The 26,590-nt window shown below is 39.5% G+C and overlaps 1 protein-coding gene across 4 annotated transcripts in view; it reads left to right on the top strand.

Moving 5' to 3' along the window:
- VAV3 (vav guanine nucleotide exchange factor 3) overlaps positions 1–10,610 on the top strand; it is a 349,285-nt gene extending 338,675 nt beyond the window's left edge. For 3 of the 4 annotated variants that reach the window (XM_040998716.1, XM_040998714.1, XM_040998715.1), the window contains 2 exons: positions 7,604–7,755; positions 8,429–10,610. In XM_040998716.1, coding sequence (XP_040854650.1) covers positions 7,604–7,755; positions 8,429–8,470 — 194 coding nt within the window. In that variant the 3' untranslated portion in view covers positions 8,471–10,610. Of the gene's footprint in view, positions 1–5,516; positions 5,598–7,603; positions 7,756–8,428 lie in introns of all 4 variants that reach the window. The other variant, XM_040998713.1, reaches the window with a different exon arrangement.
- Positions 10,611–26,590: the final 15,980 nt, after the last annotated feature.

The raw sequence follows: 26,590 nt of genomic DNA, 5'->3' as shown, positions 1-26,590 counted from the left end.
TGTTGATTCTACCATTGACTCAATGCCCTATAGTCTTACCTAAATATATTACGTTTCATAAATAAGACCATGTGTACTCAGCTGAGAGCTGAGTATCAGGTACTATCTGTCCTACCAGAGAATAATTAGCAAATGTTTAGGGTGATAGTCTCTGATACTCATCATGGAAAATTGTTATTTCAAAAATACTTCATGACTTGCTAATGAGTATTTTAAGGAAGACTATTGATTGAGCTGGGTTCCTTTTGTGTACAAAGTTCAGATTTTACTGAAAATTGAATGGTTTCATTTGTTCAGACATGTTCATGAACATCCTTTGATCAAACTTTGAAGCAGTAATTAATTAGCCTCAATGATGTAAAAGCATTGATGTCAGTTATCTAGACCCTGCGACGTTGTTAGCGAACTCTATACATGATCCTTAAATGGGAAAAATTCTCTGTGTCATCTCTTTTCAGTCAAGTGTCAGAACTAAATGGTTAGCTACTGATAATTTATGCACTAGTTATTATGGCTATGCTGATAATTTTGATTTCCATTGGAACATGTTAGTGCTTCAAGTTATATTGTTTAACTTGAAAACGTTGTTGAAAAATAATTGGCTGTGATATTAATAGTTCCAAAATGGAAACATCGAGTTACTAAGTAATGAGTCATTCATTTGCTGAGAATGCCTTCTGATGAGCCTAGTTGAGAACCATGTTCTATACACCTGCCGGAAAACCTGATACCTTCCTCAGTGTGATCATGTCTCCCTTGTCACAGCTGTTACAGACTTGAAACTATTTGAAGGAGGGAATTTAGGCCCTTAACTTTCTCAGGCAGCTTGCAAATGATTACTTCAAAGATAAGTTTCAATATTGATTTATATTTTCTGGGTGGATATTGACATGAATAAAAGTTCCTTCTTAAGAAACTTCACCCAATTCATGATCTATTTGTAGGTAGCCTATCTATAACACTAGACAGCAATAGTTTCACCAAGTAATAGATAGCCTCTGTTATTGCCATTACTTGTGATCCCATTGCTATGAAATAGGCCTACCTATGCTTTTATAGTATGTGTCTTGGTATGATAAGGAGAATTTGATGAAGAAAGCATGCGGCTGTATCTATTTGTAGAAAATCAATAGATATATTCTTATTAGTGATTTACAAGTTAAGCCAGTGTGCAAAATAGTTAAACACCTTACTTTGAATAGGCTTATATTTAGATTTAAATTCATCCATTCTGGGCCTGGCATGGTAGCCTAGTGGCTTAAGTCCTTACCTTGCACACACCTGGATCCCATATGGGCACCAGTTCATGTCCCAGCAGCCCCTCTTCCCTCCAGATCCCTGCTGGTGGCCTGGGAAAGCAGTTGAGGATGGCCCAAAGCCTTGGATCCTGCATAGAAGGCCTGGAGAAAGCTCTTGGCTCCTAGCTTTGGATCAGCTCAGCTCTGGCGTTGCAGTCACTGGCTGCAACGACAGATCTGGTATTGAATCAGCAGACAGAAGATCTTCCTCTCTGTCTCTCCTCCTCTCTGTTTATATGATTTTCCAATAAAAATAAATTCTTTTCAAAAATTCATCCATTCTTAGAGAAATGTATTATCCTTTTCTCTTATCTCTATAGATATCAACACAAATGTTGAGGATTTTTTTTTTTCCGAGCTGATGGGAAATAAAGACCCCAAAAGTGGAAATTGACATATAGGCAGAATGATAATATGTTATGCTATAATTTGTAGAAAAGTAGAAAGTCAAGCTTTAAAATGCTTGGCTGTGCGCTAGACCATGACTGGCAAGGGAGACTGGCTAGCCTTTTACTTCTATGATGATTTCTCAAGCATAAAGTTTGCTCAGTGCCATGAGATATACAGTGTTTAATAGGTGCTCAGCCATTCGGACAAATATCAATGTTTGTAGGAATAACACTGGTGTAGTATACCCTCAGAAGCCTCAGGAATAGAGCCTGAGTGTATATCATGTTTTTTCCTTTGTGTTTTGCTGGACTTTGGTGGAAGTCTTATTGAACAGATATTACTTAAAGGTAAGCTAAATGAATAGGAGGATGAGGCACAATAAGTTGAACAATTAAATATCCTGACAAAATACTTGTCCTTTAAACAATTTCACCTGCTTAGCATTGGGCCTGATCCTGATCCTATGAGAAACGCTTTAGCAATATAAGAACTGACCCCTGCCCTCCAAAATCAACCTCTAATTGGTGGTGAAATATGTATATAATCATTAAATACCACAGCCCAGAAGTGCTAAGGTACAGGAGCCTAACAGATGGCTAGAAAAGGACAGAGAATGGAAAAAGAGATGTGAGGATGTTCGGGGAGGGCCCTACACTGGGCTTTTAAGATTTTACCTTCACACAGGCAAGGGAAATAGCCCATTCTAGCATGAGCAGAAATTTTGACATGGGAACGTAACTGAGGAGATCTGGGAATAATACGAAGCTAGTATGGGTGAAGAGAATTCATTTGGAAAATTATGGCAGATTTGCTTAGAAAAGGAGTGGTCAGAATATGAAATGCTTTGGAATTCAGGTCAAGAATTTGGATTTTTGTAATTTATTTGACAGAGTTATGGGATCTGTGCTTAAGAAAGAGAGGCAATGTTTGAAACAGTGATAAAACCAGGTAGAAGATGGTTGTCTGAGCTTAGAAATGATGAAACACAAAGAATAAATAGCAGAATTAAGAATAGTAAAGGACAAATTTCATGCTGAAGAAGTAATACTGCTCAACACAGTGAACAGAAAGAGCCAAACAGGTCTGACAGTACAGGGTGGTTTCACAAAGTGGAGGCATGGAAAGTAAAACAGGTGGAAATTTGAGCTAGGCTACAGGGAATAGCTAGTAATTTTCAGGCTAGTTAAATGAGTGATAATGTCTGCACTCATGGTGGCAGTGGCCTGGAAACACTGGAAGTCACAGACTGGAATTCAGTGAGGAACTCAAGACTGACCTATTGTCTGTCCAGGCACCAGTAAAAGAAATTAATTTAAAATACAACCAGTGGATGGGCCAAAGTAGCACTTTGCAAGCTCCTATTTAGTTGCTCTTATCATATTTTAGATGAGATCCTAAGAAAAAAAAGAACCCAAATTGTAGCTATTAGACATGAATGGAGATGATTATATGCTCTTAGGGTTAGAAAAGAGGAGTAGCATCCTGATATCATGTAATTGAGAGAGATTCAAGAACTTTGGTGAAATTTCACCCATACAATTTTAATGTTAAATGCTTTAAGATTACACAGGTTATCTATCTAATTAATCTCTATTGTTGAGATTATTTAAATCTCATCTCATTGTATTCCCATTGATTTCCCATTTCTTCCTTTAAGAGCTAACTCATCTCTTGGTATATATCAAATTCATGGCTTAATTTACTCCCATTAACAATTTTAGAGAAATTTACTTCATGTTGTTTATGTAAGAGTTCCAGAAAGAGAAATCAAACATGGACACTTAAGAAATAGCTCAAGAAGAAAGTTCTAACACCGGCCAGAAATGAAGTACATGATTGAGGGCTTCTTAACTCATCATAGAAATCTTGGGATAGAAACCTTTGCACCAGATTTTCTGGTAATAATAAAGCGAGGTTTGTGTCATTTACTTTATTAAGTTAAAGATGGCATCCTCTTCTTTAACAAAATGAAAATGTGCCAGTTAAAACTGTGTGGCAAGAAATGAATTGGGCAGATTGTAAAATTACATGTACCAATGAATTTAGAAATAAAAGTACACTGCAAAATTGACAAATATGAAAGAACTTTATCAGTAAGGATATGTTTTGGGGCAGGTGAAAATGAACATGTGAAGTCTTTCATAAGAGAAATTGTCATCAATGCATCTTGTGTTTATGAAGGCTCCAATCCCTTTGACTACAAGAATGAATGAACTCTCTCCAATTCTCCTGGCCAGTCTGTTTGGATGGAGTCTGGTAATCTCTTAATAAGTCACTGCTGTTCTCAGGAGTATTAACTTTGAAGAAATTGTGAGGCTCTTGAGTTGATCAATTACTTCAAAGAGGCAGATCATATTAGAAGATTATAGAAAGTTTTCCCAGTTTGTTTAGCCCACTTTCACCTTAGCTGTAGAAAGCTTTTGGTAATAGTTTAAATCAGGTCCAGGCACAAGTGGCAGAAACCCCAAATCCTCAATGGATACAGATTGGGCATATATTTCTCTTTCTCCATAAAAACCTAGTAGTAGTCTGCTCAGGGCTGTGGAGTCGAGTTAACAATCTCTTTTCTATGATACAAGCAGTGACCCAGATGCTTTCAAACCAATGCTGTTTCCTCCAGGGGTTACAGTGCCCTTCCCATGACCACACTCTAGACATCAGGACAGATAAAGAAGCCAATGGCAAGGCGAAGGAGCATGCATGCTGTTTGTTAGGAAAGGCCCCAGAAGCTGGCAGATCATACTTCTTCTAGTGTCTCGTTGGCTAGAACTTGATAATTTAGCTAGGCCTAACAGCCAGATATTGTTTGTCTTCTGGGAAAGTGAGACCAACTGAATAATCAATCTAATGAAAGCAAGAGAATAACTATCATTAGAAATGTTATAATCACATCTTCATTTTTTGTTGGATGACACCATGGTATTACAGTTGTCTGCAGAGGTTCCTGAAGTAGAGCAGACCAGCCGTGATGAAGAGTATGGACCACTACTTGGCACTGAATCCAGATTTCTCTGAAATGTAAAGAGAAAGTAATATCTTCCTCTTGAGCTACTGTGATGTCTAAATGAAATACTGAAGCACATAGCACATTTATCAATGTATCTAACCCTTTACAACAATTTTTAAAATGTTACTGAAACCTATCTGTAAATACAACAACAACAAAATATTTTGAGCATCTACATGCCTGTAACTTTTCTGTACCTCTTTAAAATTTGGAAGATGTGCTTACATTCTTTTCCAGATGTACAATTCAGTGTGTTTTTCACTTCTACTTATGTTTTCCCTTTTGAAAATAAGCAACCATGTGCATGTGGGAATTGAAGGGGTGGTTAAACAAATTGTATGAGCGATTTTCTTGAGTTTCCCATTGGTTCTGTGTGTTTCATTGATACAATGTATGCGCTATCACATCTTATGAGTTTTACCATGAAATATTTTCCATTAAGAATTTACAGAAGTCCCCTTCCCACTGAAGTAACAAAGTAGGAATTGGGCAACCACCACCAGGAGAATGTCAGCCTTGGCTGGCTGGATAGGTGGCTACAGATCAAAGATGGTAACATGGCGTGGGTACATTGTGTCTGCCTGCCAAAGGATAGGCAGTTCACAATTGCAGAACTGATGTCAATCAAAATGTAAAAGCTTGACCTGATCTTCATTTAGAAATGGTGAGAAGAGAGATGTGGGTGAAAATGAAGCCTGATATTGCAACTTTGATGTGACAATGTTCTCATGATTACAACAACAAAATATCTGTGTTGAGATTTTTTTTTTTTTTTTTGGCCAACACCTAAATGCTCTTTTGCTTCTCTTTCTCTCTCGAAGCCCCCTCTTTGTTCTGTGGCTTTTCTTTTGTAACTCCTCCAGAATACAGCTTTGTTCCCCCTTCCACTCCTTTCTGGTCAGGTACTGCTTTACTGCTTTTATATGTTGCTTCAATCTGCTTCCATTTGCAAATAAACTAGTTGACTTCTATGTATGGCTTCTCATATAGATGCATCTCTTCAGAAAGTCCCTAGAGTTCCATTACTGTCATGCACTTCACTCCTCTCTGCCACAAAGTCACTGTCAGTCATGACATTTCACCTCTCTGGTCTTTGTGTGTGAGCTCACGCTGTGTCCGACATTTGTAATCCATCCATTTGGGAGAGGTTGTAGAGGCATGAGGGCTGATGTATTCTGTAAAATCATTAGACTTGAAAGTACATCTGAGAAAGGACGTTATTTCTATGAACACAATGAAAATAAAACCCAGGCCCAAATTCTGTCTCCATATATTAAGAAAAAAGTAGTACCCATTGCTTGAAAGATTGACTTGCACCCATCAAGTCTCTAGCTCATTAGTCTGTGCCTGGGCTTTTTGGTGTTTATTTCTATCATCATTCAGAGAATTTGGAGGCTGTTTCTTTAATATTAAAGGGAATGCCTTGAATGTAGGTAAGATATTTTTTCTTACAGGTTTTTCAAAAGTTAACCTGTAATTCCCGATAGGAGCATAGAATTTAGAACTGGAAAGAGCTTAGAAATCATCTAGTACAAACCTTTCACTTTACAGATGAGAAACGTGGCAGAGAGGGGTTATAAGGCTTGTGCAGCATTGCCAAGTTAAGTGATGATTGGGTTTTTCTATCACAAGGGTGTTTTTATGTGAACCAACTCTGAGAGCAGTATGTAGCTATGGGACAGCTTTCAATAAGAAAACCATTAAAGTGGTTTGTGTCCTGACAGTGAAATAAAATGACCTTATTTTTACTCCCTTTACAGTTGTGAAATATACAGTATTGCCATTCATTTATCCTATGATGGACACCTGGAGACTTTAAAAAAAAAAAAAAAAGGTCTTTTGTCATTAGAAAGCTGTGGAAAATGGGCCTGAGATCCTTGTAGCCATGTGGGTGGGCTCTTCCCCTGGAACATAGGTCATAAGTACAGCTGCCCGGGTACAGGAAACTGTTTTAAAAATGCTCTTGGATGGCATTTCCCATTTGTCTCTTTTCTTTACATTAAAGTTACTCTACCATTTAAGATTGATAAAGTCCTACCAGCCTCAGATGAGTGGTTCTCAGAATCACTGAACATCTAGTTGAAAATGCTGTGTAATCCCAAGGAACAACAGAGACATGACTACAAAATGTGCAAAGGAACACTCGAGACCCACAAAGCAGTGCCACTTGGGTGGAGCTTTTTTTCAAAAGAGGGTTGGCTGTTCTCCAGAAAACAAGCGAGCAAAGAAACTTCGAATCAGGAGATGAACCCCTTACATCTCATTTTGGATTGGATTCCTCAATAGAGGTTTTCTGGGAGGCAGTAATTATTTGACATGAAGATAGTGTATGGATGCTATCTGCATGTTCCTTCTGTGTAACCCTAGTTCTGACTCTTCACAAAAGTGAAATTTTATGTAGAACAGTAACTGAGTTTATCTCCCACGCAGTTTTAACATGCTGAAGTCTGGTGTGGGAGAAAAGCAGTGATGTGGATTTCATCAGAACCAAGACAGCAAGCTGACCCGAGTATTAGTTAAAGCAGTTACTCTTTAAAACACAAAGCTTTACCTCAGAGTTGCAGGCTGCTGTGCTATTGGCAGGAAATCTGGGCTAAAGCTGTTTTAAATTCTTTTTCTTTAGATAATATTTAAGCTATTAACCAGTTGTGTCTCTTTACAAACCTACCCTGAAGTCCTCAGGCAGACTGCAAACACAATAGTGGTCTTCGAAGTGTCTGAAACAAATGTGCCCACACCTAATTGCATTGAAACAGCAGTTGTGCTGCTTTCAAGCTCCTCTGTCATTGTCACTGGTCTGTAACAAAATCGCAACTGTGCATTTGATTACATTGGTAGCACTCATCTGATTGGGTACTGACAGCTACTCACTACGAATCGGTGACTTACTTCCATTGTCTGTTTGCAGTGCTGAGTCCAAAGGTGCTGGGCATTGCCATTGCTCGGTATGACTTCTGTGCACGAGACATGCGAGAGCTTTCTCTGTTGAAAGGAGACGTGGTGAAGATTTACACGAAAATGAGTGCCAACGGCTGGTGGAGAGGAGAAGTCAATGGCCGGGTGAGTTGTCTCTGGCCATGAGCTTATGCATGCTCCTGAAGGAGATTGGGTGGCTGACAACACTTTTATGTTGTGTGGGAGTGGCCGTTCTCAGGGCTGTAACCTTGCCACTGCAGTGGCCTGCCCCACTGAGATTGGTGCTGATCCTTGCAGGGAATAGGAACTTCGTGTGTATTTATAGAGTGAGTATGATAGTGGGATAAATAAAACACACCAGAGCAGGTTGTCAGGGATTCTGTTTGGAAGAGTTGAGTAGCATCTCATTTCTTTTTAGACCCTCAGCGTTAGAGCACAAACTTTGGATGTAGTGCAAAATACGTGTAAGGGCTGCTGATCTAAATTGGAAGGAATGGGACATCATACCTCTGTCTTTACATCCTGTTCTACTGCAGAAATAGGATTCATTATGTAGTAGAGCTCTGTATTATGCTTAATTTACATATTTATTTGTGTCCTAGCAGATTAGAACATTGTTTAAGCTTATTTTATTACTCTTTTCCCATCATTCACTCTATTAGGCTCCTAAGAGCATTTAAACCAATCTTCTTTACTTTAAATGGGCATAAAACTCCAGCTTAATGGGGGTGTTATGAAAATGAAATGCTCTGCTTGTGGAATTCTTTGAAGAGCCAGATGTAAAGTAATGTTACTGTGTTGGTTTTGTTTTTTCCAGGTGGGCTGGTTTCCATCCACATATGTGGAAGAGGATGAATAAATTCCCATCCAGCTTTATGTCCTGTACCAACCATGTCAAAGAAGGGCTAATCGGAAACCTGCACAACATTATGAGTTAATCGAAGTGTTAAAAAGCTGCATTTCTGGCTGTTAAACACCCACACTTCTTTACCCTTCCTAAGTCTTAATGCTGCAGTTTCTAAAGATGCTGGTACTGACAGATTAATAGCTTGCCCAGAGCTGTGCAAGAAACTGGCTGCTGGTCTGTCATTGTCAAGGACCAGGGCAAAGCCAAGAGCTTTTCCTCCCAAAAGATCCCTGCACACACATTGCTTGGGGTTTCTCTATTTCATCTGGTCAGACAGCAGAAATGTCAGCCATTAGTAAATGCTTCCTGCCTATTCACTTTATTCTCATGTGCCATACTCAATGCTTTTTGATGGTACAAAGAAGCAACTTAATTTTGCTCTTTCTAGCATGAAGAAAACTTAAGAGTTCCATCATTTGGGCAACTTACCAAAAAGATCCAGCAGTACCTCTCTTAGATTGTCCAACAGGTGACTCATTGCTCAGAAAATACTCTTACCCTCAGAGATGACTCCTGATAAAAATATAAGAGGCAAATGCTCAGGTGTAAAATACAAGTGATATATTCCAGAAGAGACTTGGTTGTCCTTTTGATGTCCTAATTATATTTGTAGATGTCTTTGTAAAGGGCAGGGGGAGAAAACACACAAGACAGCATCTTCATATAAATGATCTAATCAGATCGTTTTAGAAATTTAGTGCTTGATGCAGTGATGAAGACTAGGTGTAATAGGGGCAGCTGCCAATAACTCAAGTCAGGTGGCAATGTTTACAGAAACACATCAAGCGTTCTCATTTGCAGGAAGTCATTTGTACAGCAGTGATGTCTGTTATGCCATTTCTACCCTTCCAGAACAACCAGAGACATACCTGCTGATTCCCACATTCCCTTATTTTCTTGGGAGTATCTACAGTAGCACAAAGAGCATTGTTAAGGATTTTGGAAAGAAAGCACAATAAGTTGTTTGTGTGTTTATAGGATGTAAGGAGAGTCACTCAGTTTTCGTGGGCTTCCAGCTTCTGTCCACCTGAAGCCCTTCATGGGCCTGTGTCTGTTGCTAGCAAGACCCATTTGCAGGGCACTTATTCTGCCAAACATTCACTTGTTTATGTGGGGATTCTAAGAGTGTTCTTTCTGGGATGCACAGAATTGCCCATCAAGGGAGCCAAGTTATGACACTAACTTGCCCCTTACTGAAATATTTCTTGCATAGCAGAAGTCATGTTCTGACAAAATTCAGAGAGTATTTCATGCTTGGGGAGAAAACACACACACACACACATTTAACAGCATTATCTTCACATAGTCAAACCAGAAACTTTGATTTCTGAAGTTTGGGATCCTCTCTGACATGAGGTGGGTTTGCCCCGCCTTGTCCTCGACCTGCTTGGGTACCAGACATTGGATGCTTAATGAACATACTCTCCTGTAGACTCTCCTGGGCAAGGACTTCTCATCTAGGATAGATCAAGATCTTTACCTCAGATTTATGTAAACTGTGATTGTGTCTTAGGAAAATGATCATTTGTTAAAACCAGTTAACTTTTGTATATGTGTAAATGTTCACAAAATGTATTTTATAAACTGTACAGAAAAGTTACAATCTTCAAGCATACTCTTGGACTAGATTCTTTCCTATAGAAGTCCTAGCTGCCACTCTGTGTCTTGGCAATATTTTGTCTGTTACTATCCTCTCCATGTCGTGACAAAGAGCACTGCTTCACACTAGTGGAAACGTGTGTACAGCATTGCAGCATGTTTCATGCATCTTAACCACTAGACACCTTGTCCCCATACAGAAGGTGTTTGGTCTTAATTGTCACATTTCATGACTTGGGAGTTTCATAGCAGAATATATTAGAGACCCTTTTCATGGTGTTGCCGATTACATCTTTGTCTACATTTTAGTATTTCGTATTGGAAACTTTAAATGCTGCAGATTTATGTAGATTTCTAATACCAAAGACGGAAGTAAATGTTTTGCAGATACTTTGTCTTGCCTGTTATTCAGCCTTGTGTAATGTGGTGAATTAGAGTGATCTCTGTACTATTTTGTAAATATGTCAATAAAATAATTACTAGTTACATTAAATTAATTTTTCTGGATTTGAGCAGTCTTTCCATTAAATGAGTCCATAACTCATTTATAGCAACCTCCTAATTTTACATGGCTATACCAGCCCTAATTTTGGATAGGTTTAGCTCAAGACTGCTGCCTAAGTTACAAATAGTGAACCACTAAGATTAACTGCATAGTCATTTATAGGAACGATTGACATACTTACAATATGCTGCACACTGTTCCTAGTGCCATTTTCAGATGAGGTGAATGAGATCCATCAAGAGATTGCAACTCTTACTAGGGTCACACAGCTGCTGGTCAGTGTCAGAACCAGGTCCCAGCTCAGGTGGTCTGGCTCTAGACTCAACTGTGCTCTATCCCCACACTACCCTGGCATACTTTATAGGGTGAGAGAGAGAGTCAGCCTGATTTTAAGATGACATAAACTAAAGCAATATGAAATGAACTGAACATTTAATACAGAATTCATAAACATTCTATCCTATCAAAAAAAAATGCAAACTGACAGTGCCTAGGGAGACTACTATCAGACAGCCTTTGGTTTTCCATGTTGGTTCCATTTTTACACTAGGAGAAAATGGCTGCTGCACCCAAGGCACTCGGGGTGGTTTTCGTTGGCTGGGCAGACCTAGGGGTCCTCAGTCATGGTGAGAGCTCTCAGGGAGTGAGAGATGCTCAGTTCCTTCTACAGACATAGTAGCTCCTGTTTACCATCCCCCTCGGAAGCTTACTTGGTAGTAAGAGTCACCTGATTTTCATTACTTGGTGGTGTGTCCTAGGGCCTCCTTTTCTGGAAGAGCCCATTTCATTGTCTTTAGGCTTACTACTTCAGCATAACACAGTAACAGGTATGGAGGTTTATGCCCTGTCAGATCACATCCATCCTCATCACTGCCAGTTTTGCTGAAAACTGCTTGCCTTTGTTTCTAGCATGGTCTTTGTGACATTCAAGTATTTTATCTTTAAGTATCTTAATGTGGTCAAGGAGGAACATGTCCGTAGTTGTTAGGTGTCATGCACTGTTCCACTTAGCTTGGTAACTGTAAAAAGTGGATAAAGCATGATCCCAAAAGTTGGACAATCCAAGTACACGTACAGTTCCTGACATTCAAGATCTCAGCCAATCAAAATCTTCATTGTGCCTAATTCAAAGTATAGTGGAAATGTCATATGTCCATGTAGTGGAAGAGGTCATACTTACCAAGTAAGATTTTGCTTGGCTTATATAGAGATAATTTTTGTCATCATTGCCAGGTAAATTGATTGGCTGGAAAATTGGCCAAGTTGCCATTTTTTACCTTTAAATTCCATTAGCACAATTCAGGATCATTTGTCAGCCTTAAGGGGAAACTGCAGATCCTCATAGAAAGCCTTTCTGGAAAGAAACTCCAGCTCTGAGAATCCAGATGGCAGAATAGGGTAAGGACATGTTTAAACGGACAGAAAAACATCAGAATGAAACAGAGATGACATATTTCAGGAAATAGAAAAGGATAGAAGAGCAGAGGGTACGTGGAGACTGACAGACACAGGAAAGCAATGAAAACAATGGTGTGGTGTTGCAGTGACTGATACTCTAGCGCCATTCAGCTATGGCAAATTGAACTCTACCAGCAGCTGAAACTCCACCAGCAGCCAGGTGGGAAAGGACTTTGACTGGGAGCTTGGGAGGTGAACCCAAAGAACAGTCCATCCTGCTGGTCCGTTTGATTTGGCCAGGAACAGAGACAGAGCAGCAGGTCCCAGAAGGGCAGTGCAAGACTAGGGTGATTTCACAGCCCAGTTAGCCCCCTAGAGCTGAACTGGGTGCCATTTTGCATAAGGAGGTAAAGGCAAGGGAAAGGGCAGAGCATACGCTGAGCTGTGAGTGAACTTATTTTTGACTCAGTGAAGTGCAACAACATGGCATTCTACAGGTTCCACCCAAGACAGGTCTGGGGAGCCCTCAGACCTGATGGCCACCAGACCAAGAACTCCAGTAGTGGCACACCAGGCACCATTTTGCACACTGTGGCAATAGCTTTAGGAGTGCAGGGGACAGCAGTGAACTGCGCATGTGCTGATCTCACAAGAACTCGCTGAGTTCAGCGAATTGCACTGGTCCTGCAGGAAAATAATACTGTTTCATTGTGTGGGTCAAAATAGGTCCGTGTGGCACCCAGATCTAACGTCCAACAGGTTCTGGCAAGATCAGTGCCACCAACAACCTAGCTATATAGGACACCTGGTGTCTCTCTAATCCTGGGACCTGCTCCAACTGAATGTGGGAGAAAGGTTGCAGAGACAATGCTGCAGCCTTCGCATGGTATCACAGGAGGTGGAGAGTGGTGAGCCAGGAGCTGGGGCTGTGGAGACCACGGTGGAAATCTGACGTAAGAACCCAGACCTGAACTCACTGGAGGTTGTAGCAAAAGTGGCTGCAAGCAAAAAGTTGTGTGCCAACTGCAATAAGTAAAATCGCATTGTAGACCTGTGGGTGACACAGCCTAGAAATCTGTCCCAAGGAGAAGACTGTGCTAACCAGAAGTACAATGATCAAGAGCAAAAGAAGAGACAAAGGACAATGAATATGACTGAAAACCCCCTGCAAAGGAGCAAAGCCATATGCCAACCTCAGAGTTAACTGAGGAAGACATTGAGAAAATGGGGGACACAGAATCCATAAGACTCATTTTAAAGCTTCTGATCAAAAATGAGAAGCTCATGCAAGAGTTCAAAGAATTTAAGGAAGCAATAAAGCAAATTAAGGCTGATATATCAGAAATTAAGAACACAGTAGAGCAAATTAAAAGTACAGAAGCACAGTGGAGAGTCTCCAAAATAGAATGAAGCAAGCAGAAAAAAAGAATCTCAGAATTGGAAGATATTTCCTGTCATCAGGGGGAAGCAAACAAAAAGCTGGAAGCAGAGCTGGATCAGGCCAAAAAAAGTATTCAAGAATTAAATGACACTCTTAAGAGGCCAAATATAACACTTATGGGAGTTCCAGAAGTTACAAGAAGAGAAGCTGAGTTTGCAAATGTATTTAATGAAATAATAGAGGAAAATTTCCCTAAACTGGAGAAAGAATTGGGAAACAAGATTCAGGAGGGACACAGAACTCCCAACAGGCCTGATCAAATCTTCACCAAGACACATGATCATCAAGCTCTCTTCAATTGAACATAAGAAAAAGATCCTTAAATGTGCACGTAAAAAACATCAATTGACATATAAAGGAATGCCAATTAAACTCACAGGAGATCTCTCACAGGAAACTTTACAGGCAAGAAGAGAATGGAGTGACATATTCCAGATTCTAAAAGAAAAAAATTGTCGGCCTAGGATAACATATCCAGCAAAGCTTTCTTTTGTCTTTGAAAATGAAATAAAATTCTTCCACAGTCAAGACAAGTTAAAAGAATTTGTCTCTTCCAAACCAGCCCTACAAATGATACTTCAAGATGTTCTCTTGTCGGAGAAGAGGAATAGCACCTACCAAAACCAAAGGCAAACAGGAAGAATATCCCAGTAAAATGACAACAGAAGACTAAATCAATGAACAATCCATTCCTAAAATGACAGGACCAAAGCACCACCCATACATATTAAACTCTAAATGTAAATGGCTTAAGCTCAATCAAACGTCATAGATTAGTAGACTGGATTAAAAAACAAAACCCATCTGTTTATTGCCTGGAGGAGACACACTTCACCTAGAAAGATTAGTAGAAACTATATCACATGGGTTTTGCTGTTTTCTGTTTGTTTCATCTCTTCAAAACTCTTTCTTCTGATTAAATCATTCAGTGACTCACAGATCATACAGTAGCATCATTTTCTACAAGAAGGTTCCTGATTTTCATTTCTTCAGCTACACGTTAGTCATTTAATACCATGCTACTTAACTTTTTGGTGTTAATATTGATTCTGTTTTGTGGCTCTTCATTTAAGGGGATGTATAGTAGCTGTGTAGTGGAGTCTGTCATATCTAGTAACATGTCATTTAGCTTTGTGGCATTGTTAATTTCTATATTTCTGCTGTTGATTCTGTATCATGACTTTTCATTTGAGGGGATGTACAGTAGCTGTGAAATGGAGACTAACATCCAGATGTTAGGATGCAGTGAAGTATGCATTTCTGCTTCCAGACAAAGATGGGACTTACAATGATACTGTTTACTATATCTTGACAATAGGATTCTGAACTCTCTGCCATTGTCCATGCCCACAGTGATGGACATATGACTGAGTATGAAGAACTATACGTAAGTAATGATATAGAGGAACTAGGTGAGGGGAGAGAATTGGGGAGGGGATAAGGGAATATGGAGTTGTATCATAAAATGATAATAATAATAAAATGTAAAAAAAAAAAGAAACTCTAGTTCTATGGTGTCCTAGGAAGAGGAAGTTTTAGAATCAGACTTGTATTCAAATCCCAGTTCTGCCATTGGTTTTTCTGATCATCAATTTCTTATTCTCTAATAGAAGTAATCATGTAAGTGCCCAAGAAAGCTACTCTGAGCAGTTATCAACAGCATGAACCAGACCACCATATAGAGGTTGCACTTACTAGGCATTCAAAGTTTGATCCTCCCTCCTTCATGGTTTGTACAATATTTAAGCGTAGCAAATGTCCTCACAGCCTTCATTTTGAATACTTCTGAGAGCTCATGCTGTTTCTTTCACTTGGTTTAATTTCCAATGTTTAAATTATAAAATAACAAAAAGTATATATTGAGGAAGATTAATATGCCAACCCACAAACAAAAGAAGTTGAAGTTAACAGCCCTGCATTATTTTGAGTAGGAAAATGGAATTTTCACCCGGTTCATAATCCTTTTGACTTAGTCCATTAGTTATTTCATTTTTCACTGAAAGTAGTTTTGTCAGATTGGTTTGACTCTGGTTGGACTCACTTCGGGGCAGGCTGACTTTGGAAAGTACCTTAGGACGATTGATGAATGCATCCTAAAAAAGAGGGAGAAACAAAATCCTTTCTCTGGTTAGGTGCCATGGATTAGAACAGACTCAGGAGATAGAAGCTGATACAGTGTAGGCTCTGGCACTGTCAGAAAGTTCCAGCTGCATCCAGCTGAAGACAGTTGTCTTCATGCCCTGCCCTCTGCAGATATCCATAAACCTTATAGCAACTTAGGGATCTGAGTAATGACAGGCTGCTCTCGGTTCTGGTTGACACCTCCTCAAAAAAGGCATAAGTGTGTGAAGATTTCTCTGACAATTTAAGGTCTGACTATTGTAATTTTGGATGCATTTCCTTTTCCTTTCCTTTTCTTTTCTTTCTTTCTTTCTTCTTCTTCTTCTTTTTTTTTTTGTTTGGTTTGGTTTATTTTTGTATGTACCAGACAATAGGCTAGGTACTTGTTATGAATTTTCTGCTTCATCTCATAATCTGAGTCCATCAAAGATAAGGATGATCCCATCTTTTAATCATAACATGTTAGTGCTATCGAATTAACTGTTCTCCATTGATGCTGGTGTTGAAGGCTAGCATGTGTTTTCTATGAGACCTGTTTGTCTTGGCAGCAGTGTAAACCACTGCTGACGGGCTCAGTCTCAGAACCAATCTATATGGCTCCACCACCTCCTAGCTACATAACCCTGAGCAAGAAGCGTATGCTGCTTGTTCTGCTTGTTCTCTGTTTAACAGAGTGATGGTAGCACTTTGCTGCAAGGGGGTATGCATAAAATGTTTAGAAAAGTGTCAAAGTAGATATTAAGTAAAGGAGATTTGGTTTGAAAATTGCATTTTGACCACCTTCAGAATATTAAAAAAGTTACTAATTTTTAAAAAACTTAACTTGGTTAAGCGACATCCTTTAAATGCACATTAGCCTTTTGAAGAAACATCTTGACTTTCTCTGTAGCAATGCTTTAAAAAGGACACACATATGGAGCAGAAATCTGAGGCCATGATTGAGCATGCTGTATCCATAACAGATTATCCTGGAACTTCACAACTGGGAACAGTAAACATTATCTTAACAGTGCCTGGAATCAAGGATCAAGGAGGATTGGCCAGTCATTTCCAGCTCAGTTCTCCTGTGAGCTTCCAATGCAGGTGCCAGCCAGGGCTGCAGTTATTTCACGACCCCGCTAGGGGCAGATCTGCCCCCAGATTTGCTGCTGCAGACCTCTCTACATGGCTGCCTCCCAACATGGCAGCTGGCTTCTCCCAAAATAAGCCTCCCAGAGTGAAAGCACAAGAGCACTCAGGATGAAAACTTGTCTTTTTATAACCATCTCAGAAATGACATCCCATCACTCCTGCTCTATTCTATTCCTAAGCATTGAGTTGCTAAATGTAGTGCATTCTCCAGGGGAGAGTAGTTCATGGGGTGTCAATTCCAGGACTTTGGAACTCGATAAAGGCCATGGCAGTGGTTGTCTACTACTGAAGAGTGAATCAAAAGCAGATGAGGCCTGTCTGGGAGGCCTAGATTGCTTTAAGAACTAAACCTAAAATTTATTTCTTTATAAAAAAAGAGAAACCCTCCACTGATTTCCTGTTGACTCCTTAAGTCTGTATTTACCAATTATCTGCTGTATGCCAGTCTTGGCAGAGAATGAACAAGAGGGACAGCTGCCTGCGCAATCTCATTTCCACTTTCTTTTCTCAGTAAGGAAATGTCCTTCCAGAAATTCCAAGTGTGATAAGAGGAAGAAGGAAAAAGAAGAGATGACGTTTCCCAGTCTACCAGCAGCAACAACAACAACACACACACACCGTAGAAGTAGCAATCAGGCATGGCTTGCAAATAGCTGGTGAAATTCTCTAAGCCCTCACATGCCTGGAAATTCACTCATTCAACAGCAATGGTTGAGCTCCTTCTATTGCACTCCACAGTCTTAGACTTTTAGGTCACAGCAAATCTGACTTTCTTACATTTTCAGTTTACCTGGTTGCCAATGGTAAAATGTGAAGAGAGGGATACATAACATTGGGAACTTATAAGTGTGATGCATGGAAGAAAAATGAGTGAAAAGAGTGCTTATTGGCATAGGAGGAAGAAGGATGACTTTACAAGGAAATAATTTTTAAATAGATGTGTAATTTCAGTGATAAAGGGAAAAAAAAAGCAGCTGGATACTGCAGTGTTTGGAGAACTTCAAGATCCCAGTGGGGTTGAAGAGGGTTAAAAAGGAAGAGAGTAAAAGGAGATAGACCTTCTTTGAGAGCAAAATCCACGAAGTCTCATAGGGCAGATAAGGAGATGATGGGAAAATTTTAAGCCAAGAAATGAGGTGAGCTTATTTCAGCAAACTCACACCAGATACTTGGACTGAACCAGAACTAAGCCTGTGAAATCAACATCGCTCTTCTTCCAGAAAGCTCCTGTATTTGTTTATCAGGTATGAGTAACAAATTACCACAAACCAAGTGCCTTAAGTGACAAAAAAGACAAAACAAACAAAAACAAAAACAAAACACATTGTCATCTCCAAATTCTGCCTGAATGTCCAAGCCATGGTGCCAGTAGGGCCATGGCCCTAGGGCAGGGTCTGCTCCAAGTCTCTGTTGTTCCTTGGTGTGCGGCTAGCACAGCTCCAGTTTTCACACTGTAGTCTCCTTGTGTATGTAGCTGTGTGTAACTACTCCTTTCTATCAGGAGGAGCCCAGTCATACTGAATCAGAAGCCTGCCCTCCATGGAAGACTGCATCATTACTATTTCTGCAAGGAATCTGTTTCCAAACAAGATCCCATTGTGAGGGACCAGGGGGTAAATCTCCAAAATCTGATTTGGGGAGAGCACACAATTCAATCTGTACCAGCTGTCTGCCTTATAATCTCCTATTGTTATAGAGCTGCCTAAAATTACAAACATTTCCACAGAGGTCTGCAGGGGCAGAGCAGCACGGGAGGAGGAAAGTGAGTTACAGAAAGGATTTTTTATGGTTAGATTACTCCCTGTTTCTCTGTGTCCTGCTCAAGTTCAGGGAGTGTAAACACAGACCAAGCTCCAGTGGAAGTTCACACTGATGCTGAAAGCAGCATTACTTCCGCCCAGGTGCGTGTCAGCCTCTCAGGCCAACGGCCCCCAGTGAATTACCTTTCATTTCTCACTCTGTGTGTCAGGATCACACATCTTGCCAGAAAAGGAAAACTCTTAGGTGTGAGTGAGCTCGTTAGGAACAGCCTACTTAAATGAATTAATGGAATGCTCCTGGAGTCTGTGCAAATTAGCCCTGCATAAATGAAGAAGAAAAGTGTCCTGTGCTTTTGTAGAGAGGTGGGAAATGCCCTAAACATTTATTACACATAATGATGAGATATTATTACTGGCTGGTTTGAGGAACACTTACATTAATAGCATGTGATGCAAGGAATCTACACTAGTGTGAAAGAAAATGTTTTCTTTGCCTTTATTCAGCTTATCTGGTCTACTCATTACTTCATTTATTTTGCACCTCTCTCTTAAAATACTGGACATAATCCCATATTAAAGTACTATCTAAAACATTACATTAAGTGGATAGTTGCAGGAGAGAGGAGATGGGTAAGCCCCTACATTAATAACCCAGGAAAAAAGGTGTTAGCTAACCACCATTAGCTGAAAGCTGTAAAACAGAAAGACCCAAATGAACAGCTGATATATCCTCTTGAGACTTCTCAACATAAACCAAAATACAATTAAAATTGTGTAAGAAGACAAACTTGAACTTTTATCATCATGTGGCAAGTTATTTTTAAAACAATTAACAATTTTAACATTCTTGAAATGCTAAAAGTGCACGTTTCTTCCCAAGTCTGTCTTGTGATACTACACAACTAATAAGAAAGTAAAAAGAACAGAAGAAAGAGAACAAGACCACCTAGATTCCAGTCTTGAACTTGGAAACCCAACCGCTCATAGGCTTCATATCCTTGACTGTAGAATGCAGGCACCAAATCTAGTACTTCCTGTTATCTGCAATGATTTCTATACCTTTTGCATCAGGTCATTATACATCAGGATATTAAATAAATATTTGCCCATGATATATTCATCTGGATCAAATATTTAAGTGAAGCAGAAAACTGAGGCCCAAATAAAATTGGATGAACAACTTTGAAGAGAAGATTTGAATAACTTTAAGACTGCTGTTTCTCTTACCTTACTCTGAATCATCCTTGCCTCATCTAACTAGTTTCAAGGGCCCTTAACTGCCCTCCCTTCTCTCATTCTCACCACTGTCTGATCTTTTGATTATATTCTTCTTTTTTCATTTCAACTCCTAATACCTATATTACCCAAATATCTATGTGCAGTGATATGGAGACATGTGTTGCACAAAACAGATGGTTCTCTTGTCTTAGTTAGTGTAAATGGGTGGGAACAAGAACTCAAACTATGCATATTATGTTATGATATCAGGAAGTAAGGCATACATTAGGAAAATTGTCAAGCAGAGGAAGGAAAGAATTTGAGGAAAGTGCTACTTTAGACAGTGGTCAGGCCTTTTACTAGAAGATGAGTTAGAGAGGTAAACTTCAATCAGATGACCTTGCTTTTTTTTTATTAGACAGTCAGATATACAGAGAGGAGGAGAGATAGAGAGGAAGATCTGCCATCCAATGATTCACTCCCCAAGTAGCTGCAAGGGCCAGGAGCCAGAAGACTCTTCCAGGTTTCCCATGAGGGGGCATGGTCACAAGGCTTTGGGATTTCTCTACTGCTTTTCCAATCCACAAGCAGGGAGCTGGATGGGAAGTGGAGCAACTGGGACATGAACCAGCACCATAGGGATCCTGGCACATGCAAGGTGAGTACATCAGCCGCTAGGCTACTGAGCCAGGCCGACCTTGGGTTTTATAGGTAACAGAAAGAACTTTAGGCCGTACTTTTGGAGAACCCAGTGGATGATCCTGGGTTGGGAAGATGTGTGATTGGATTTGACTTATCAAAAAAAATTATTGTAGCTACATTGTGCATGGTGTACATGAATGATGCATTCATGAGAAGGAAGGTCAGAGTTAGACTGTTCTATTCCAGTTATACTAAGCTGAAGATGTGTGTTAGACATTAAAAACGGGTATCAGGTAGGCAGTTATATATGAGTCCAGAGTTTGAGGGCAGTACAAAAAACATTGGAACCATATGCCTTCGAAAACATGAACTAAATAAATGAGATCATCTCAGCATATCAGAGGAGAAACAACTCAAGGACAACCCAGTGTTTAGAGTATGGGTTGAGAAGGAGACACCAGCCGTGAAATAAATCACAGGAGAATGTTAACTAACTTTCCCCACTACACCCAATCTACTTGATTTCTTCTCTCTGTGTTTCTCTTCAAAGTCCACTGGTTCAGTTAGCCATGGAATCCCATTTTTTTCTCCCGTTTCAATCACTCTGGCAATTATTCCCTCTGCACTCTGAACATTAACTTTTGTATCAGATTCTTCCATCAAGATAAATATCCTTCTCATGAAATAATAAAAAGAAAGCTCCTTTTACCTCACTGCATACGTCCATTTGCTACATTTTAGGATCTCTAAGCGACACTCCTGAAAACAAGTGGATGAAGCTACTCCCATTCATTCTTCTTCTGTTCTCTTTTACATTCCCTTGAATCTGACTTTTGACCTTAACACTCCAGAAAACCTTCACTCTAAACGTTCACACTGCTGCGTTCAAAGTTGAACACTAGTGAGATTTAAACCTTGGATTTTTCTTGAAAGCATTGTTTCTATTGAGCAACCCAAACCTCGTTTGTTCTGATTTCCTTTGCTATATACTATATAGTATATTCATACTGCTTGGTTCCTCCTCGACTCCTTCAAGTCACTCAACACTTACATAGAACCTACTCTGTACTGGGTGTTACTCTTTGCATAAGAGACACATCAGTGAATAATCAAGGCTCTTGTGGATGATAGCATGTTCTGACAAGTAGAGACAACAATAATGTTCCAGGAGAAAGATGAAGAAAATGTTTTAAGAAAGTAGGGATTGACCCAGTGCAGTGGTTCAATTGGCTAATCAACCCCTTGCAAGTACTAGGATCCCATATGGGCACCAGTTGCTGTGCCAGCTACTCTACTTCCCATCCTACTGCCTGCTTATGCCCTGGAAAAGCATAAACATAAGCCCAAAGCTTTGAGGTCCTGCAACAATATGGAAGACATGGAAGAAATGTCTGGATCTTGGCTTCTAGCTTTGGATTGGCTTTACTCTGGCTGTTGCAGCGATTTCGGGAGTGAGCTAGAGATGGAAAGTCCTTCCATTTTTCCATCTTTCTGTAAATCTGCCTTTCCAATAAGAATAAATAAATCTAAAAACAAACAAACAAAAAGAAAATAGGGATATTCAGTTAGAATAGTGGTGCTGAGAGATCAAGTGAGAAGAGGACTATTAACACTGAGTTTGGCAATGAAGCAGGGGAGAAGTTAATAAAATTAACATGACGAGTTTTAGTGGCGTGGTACAAATAAAAATATACCTGGAATGGGTAAAAGATAAAATAGTGGGAGCTGTGGCAAGTGTCCTCGACTCTGGGGACATTTTGAGGTATCCTTGAAAGAATCCAGCTTGATCTGACTGCAGCCATTTTGGATGTAATGCCAATCTTTTGCTCACTTGGTGATCTTGGAGATCATCCTAAATTCCACAGAGTAAACAAAGCTGTTAAGGACGTGCAGCTCTTAGGTAATGCCTGGAATGTCTTTTATCTGGAGCCCAGGATGATAGTATCTCTTGAGAAAATCCAGTTGCATTCTGGTTAGCCTCTTTTGTGTTTCTCCTCCCTATGGTGCAGGGATTCTCCTCTCTGCGGTGCATCTGTCCAAGATGAATACTGCTGCCTAAACAGCTCCCCAATAAACATATATTCTATCTAATCTTGTTTCTTCAGTCTCCACTTGTCTCTTTTGTCTCAACACCTTCTGCTGTTGGTGGTTGAGTCTCAACCACTGGGTTCTGAAACATTTCCCTGCATTTTATTTTTTATGATCTCAACTTCAGCATCATGCATCATTCTCTACTAGCCACAGTTATTCCTCCTTTGCCTCTGTAGAAGCCATCACATTATCCTTCACAGCAATGTCATGTTTATACTTATGGATTTAAATATTTGATATCCATTTATGGTATTTGTTTTTGTACTGGTACAAGTGAATGAATATATGAATAGATAACCAGGCTTCTTTCTTTAGAATTGTGTTAGATTGTGCCCTACCAACTTTGTTAAGATGGAATGCATTTCTTAGAATCCCATTACCTCTATGTCACTTGAGAGAGAATACTTGACAAAAAATTGTAAAAGATTTGGAATGGAGAAGAAAAGCAGTAGTCATGGATCTTGGAAGGCTTTGCAGTCAAACATGTGGTAAATGCACAAATTTAGAAGTGCCCGGGGGTTTCCAACTTACCATTTCTCTTCAGTGTTCTTGTTTAGTTCTGATTCTTAGACTCAAAACTAAATATTTAGCTGTGGAACAACAGAAGTGGGACTAATCAGAAGCCACTGTTTTCTATAACTCTGTCAGAGATGCTCTTCCCAGTCACAATTGGATCTTACAGATTTTTCTGTGATGCTTCAGGATAATTGACTCTGTTTTGTCCATATCTTCCTTCCGGATGTTGCCACAATGGCATATGGTCCCCTGAAAATTGTCTAACAGAACCTTGATTATTGGTATTGTTATCTATGGTATTATTATGCTTAGAATTGTTATCCATAGCCACATGAAATTCTACTGTTAAAAACTTCTTTGACGACATTCTAAGGTGAGTATGCCAACTACCAACAGCAGGAAATCGTCCTTGAGTCCTGAATATGGCACCATTCATCAAGGAAACTCATCAGCTGTTTGATTCCTTTGGATTGCTTCAGTCATGGAAAGCATCACTCTGATCCCCCAGGAATAAATTTATTATGGTTATGGATTTGCTTTCTTTGTGAACTGTGATTTTGCCAAAAATACCATCTAAGGACTTATAGAATATCTTACTCACTATTCTACAGAGTAGCTTGTGACCAAAGACTTATTTTGAAACAAGGTAAGTGCAGCAATGGTCTTATGTTGAAAGAAGTTAATACTCATATTTCCTATCCTGCTGAAGCAGCTGATTTTATAACACTGAAATTCAGTTTGCAACCCTGCTGGTTTGGCAACCCTGAAGCACTGGGGTGAGATCTTTCAGTGTGTAGCTTACACCCTGAAGCACAGATCAGTAAATGCTTTTTCCCATTGTCAAGATTTTTTGGTTGTTAAGTCAAGGAAAGGATGTGGAAACCGTCATCTCAAAATTCTCCTTAGGGACCTTTAACTACAGCTTTTGTTTCCCATCCCTTTAGTTTAGATTATAAGTATTTAATATCCTTAGTTCCCAAAGAAGTAATGCTGTCACTAGGGATACAACAAAACTACTAAGTTTTAATATGAGACTGCCCCATAGACACCTCAGACTACTCAAACTCCTTGACCAACAGATCAAAAAGGAATATGACTATATTAGGGTAACTGATTCCAAACATCTGGGAAGAAATTAAGTAGTTACTACACAATGATAAGAGAAGAGGATATCTGAACTTGTAGCCCTTACTGATATGCCTCACTAATACTCCCATTCTATGATAAAAATGAAGAAAATTTACACTGTTAGAATGTGGGTAAAATGCTATTGTTGGACAGTGTGAGGTTCCTTTGTGTAGAGAAAACTGCTACTTTGCCAGGCCAGGAGGCTTTAGTGATAAATCTGTTCTTTGCTATCCTGCAACTTTGTGAACCCAGGTACAGGGGGGCAAGGGCACAATTCTCCAATCCCAGGAACAGGAGGAAGATAAGGGTGTGAGAATGGGATGAGCCATACAGATAATGGGTATGGGAACAGAACAGGCTGCCTGTGCCTGAAGGCCATAAAAATGAACATGTCTAAGGTTGTTACTTTTGATGTATTTCTCAGCCCAAAAGAGCCTATATAAGCTTCTGTCTTGGGCTGTTTGGGATCTGACCGCCCTGCTTGGCTGGCCTGTGTGCCCCAAGTGCAGTCTGGTCCCAGCATGCTGGCGCAATAAACTCTGTTTGCTGTTTGCATTACCAGTGAGACTGTTTGTCATTCTCTGGGGGTTGACTAGCTCGCACCCTGACGTCCAGGGGCTTTAGCCCGGACTCTAACAACACAAGCTAAAGAGTGTATATTTCCTTACTGATACAACTAAACCTTCATGTGTGAAGGTTTGGAGACACCCATATGCGCAAGAAAATATAACCAATTGAGAGTAAAATGAGTATGACACAATGGAAAAGGGGAGCTAAAAAAGGCTAATCATACTCACTTTGTTGTAGGGAAAAGAAAGTAGTACTGATGCTGTCTTTGTATATACTGAGGTAGTTGATAGAAGGTAGGTAGATGGCTACGTATCTTGATAAATATTTAACTAAGATTTCTTATTTTATCTCAGGAGTTAAGTTACAGGATACCAATATGTAAGTGAAAACTCAGTAAAGAAATGAATGTTACCAAAGAATGAACAAGCTATATGTGATTTGTGTATCTTCTTTTGTGGAAAGAAGTTGCATATTTTCAAATAAATGTATCCTGTGTAGAGGCATGATTTTGTTAGCATGTTTACTTGTTTGTTAAATATACTCAGAATCAAGACCCGGTGCAATGGCTCAGTGGCTAAATCTTCACACTGAATGCACTGGAATCCCATATAGGAGCTGGTTCATGTCCTGGCTGCGCCACTTCCCATCCAGCTCCCTGCTTAGGCCTGGAAGAGCAGCAGAGGATGGCCAAAAATCTTGTGACCCTGAATCCATGTGGGAGACCTGGAAGAAGCTCCTGGATCTGGCTTTGGATCAGATCAGCTCTGGTCATTGCAGCCACTTGCGGAGTGAACCAGAGAATGGAAGATCTTTCTCTCAGTATCACCTTCTCTGTTTAAATCTGTCTTTCCAATAAAAAATGAAATGAATCTTTAAAAAAAAACTGTACTCATGGAAATGCATATAGGTGCTAAGTTGAGAATAAATGAACTATGCTACAGCTATTATAATATTCCTTCAGTTAATCTGGGAAATAAATGTCCCAGAGTCCTCTTCTCAATATGGTTCCAGATTAGCATTAGCCAAATAAGAAACATGCATGAGATCTACAAGAGAAAGAAATGAATTAGAAGCATTACTTTAAGAATATCTTGTGGCTATAATATGGTAATGGCTAGGTAAAGGGGAGAGAAGCAAAGGCTAACTCTCCCTAACTCTTATTTACTCTCAATCCAGTTTTTCTTTCTGATGACTCACAGCAATACAAGCTCTAATGCCAGATGCTTGACTGTGGATTTATGGGAGTGATAAATACATAAAGGTAACATGCCTTGGTTTTTCTGCAAATTTCCTGTTTGTTTTCTCAATTCCATGTGTGTATGTGCCTTGTCTTTCAAAGATTCCTGTAAAGTTTGGTCTGTCTACCCACATCAGTGCTCTAGAAGGATTAGCTAATGACTTAGTTTTGATCATTCAATTCAGCTCCCTATGCTTCTACAATTTGTTTGAGGTTTCATTTCTAAAATAAATCCCCATTGTATAGCATTCCTGGTAACAGACTCATTGGCCAATCTAAACTTATCCATGAGTATTTTCTCTATGTCCAATTCCTAATGTCTTGGAAAACTTGCCCCTATGTTCTCATAGTATTTCTATCTTTATTGAGATATTCTTTATTGAGATTATTCTTCTTGCATGGTTGCAAGACATGCCTATATTTTTTATCATAAAAAGTTCATGTAAGTTGGATTTTAAATGTGTGTTATAAGATATTGGAAAAATGGACAGATGTGTAGCATTTTATTGGACACTCAGGAGTTCCAAAGACCTACTTTAATATGTCCAAAAGGTTTTTATAAAGTCAAAGATAAAGCAAAAATCTTGCTATTAGCACTTGCTGTTCTTTATGCAATGCCTATTGTTACAGTGACTTAGTGATTTTTTGGCCTATAGGCTATTCTTATTAGACCGTAGGACTCAGAGAAGAGTATACATATATGTTAATTATAAGC

Source organism: Ochotona curzoniae, unplaced genomic scaffold, assembly GCF_017591425.1.
Source record: "Ochotona curzoniae isolate NIBS_2020 unplaced genomic scaffold, NIBS_Ocur_1.0 scaffold_1037, whole genome shotgun sequence".
Lineage (NCBI taxonomy): Eukaryota > Metazoa > Chordata > Mammalia > Lagomorpha > Ochotonidae > Ochotona > Ochotona curzoniae.
The sequence above is the reverse complement of the archived record's forward strand: the minus strand, read 5'-3'. Positions and strand labels throughout refer to the sequence as shown.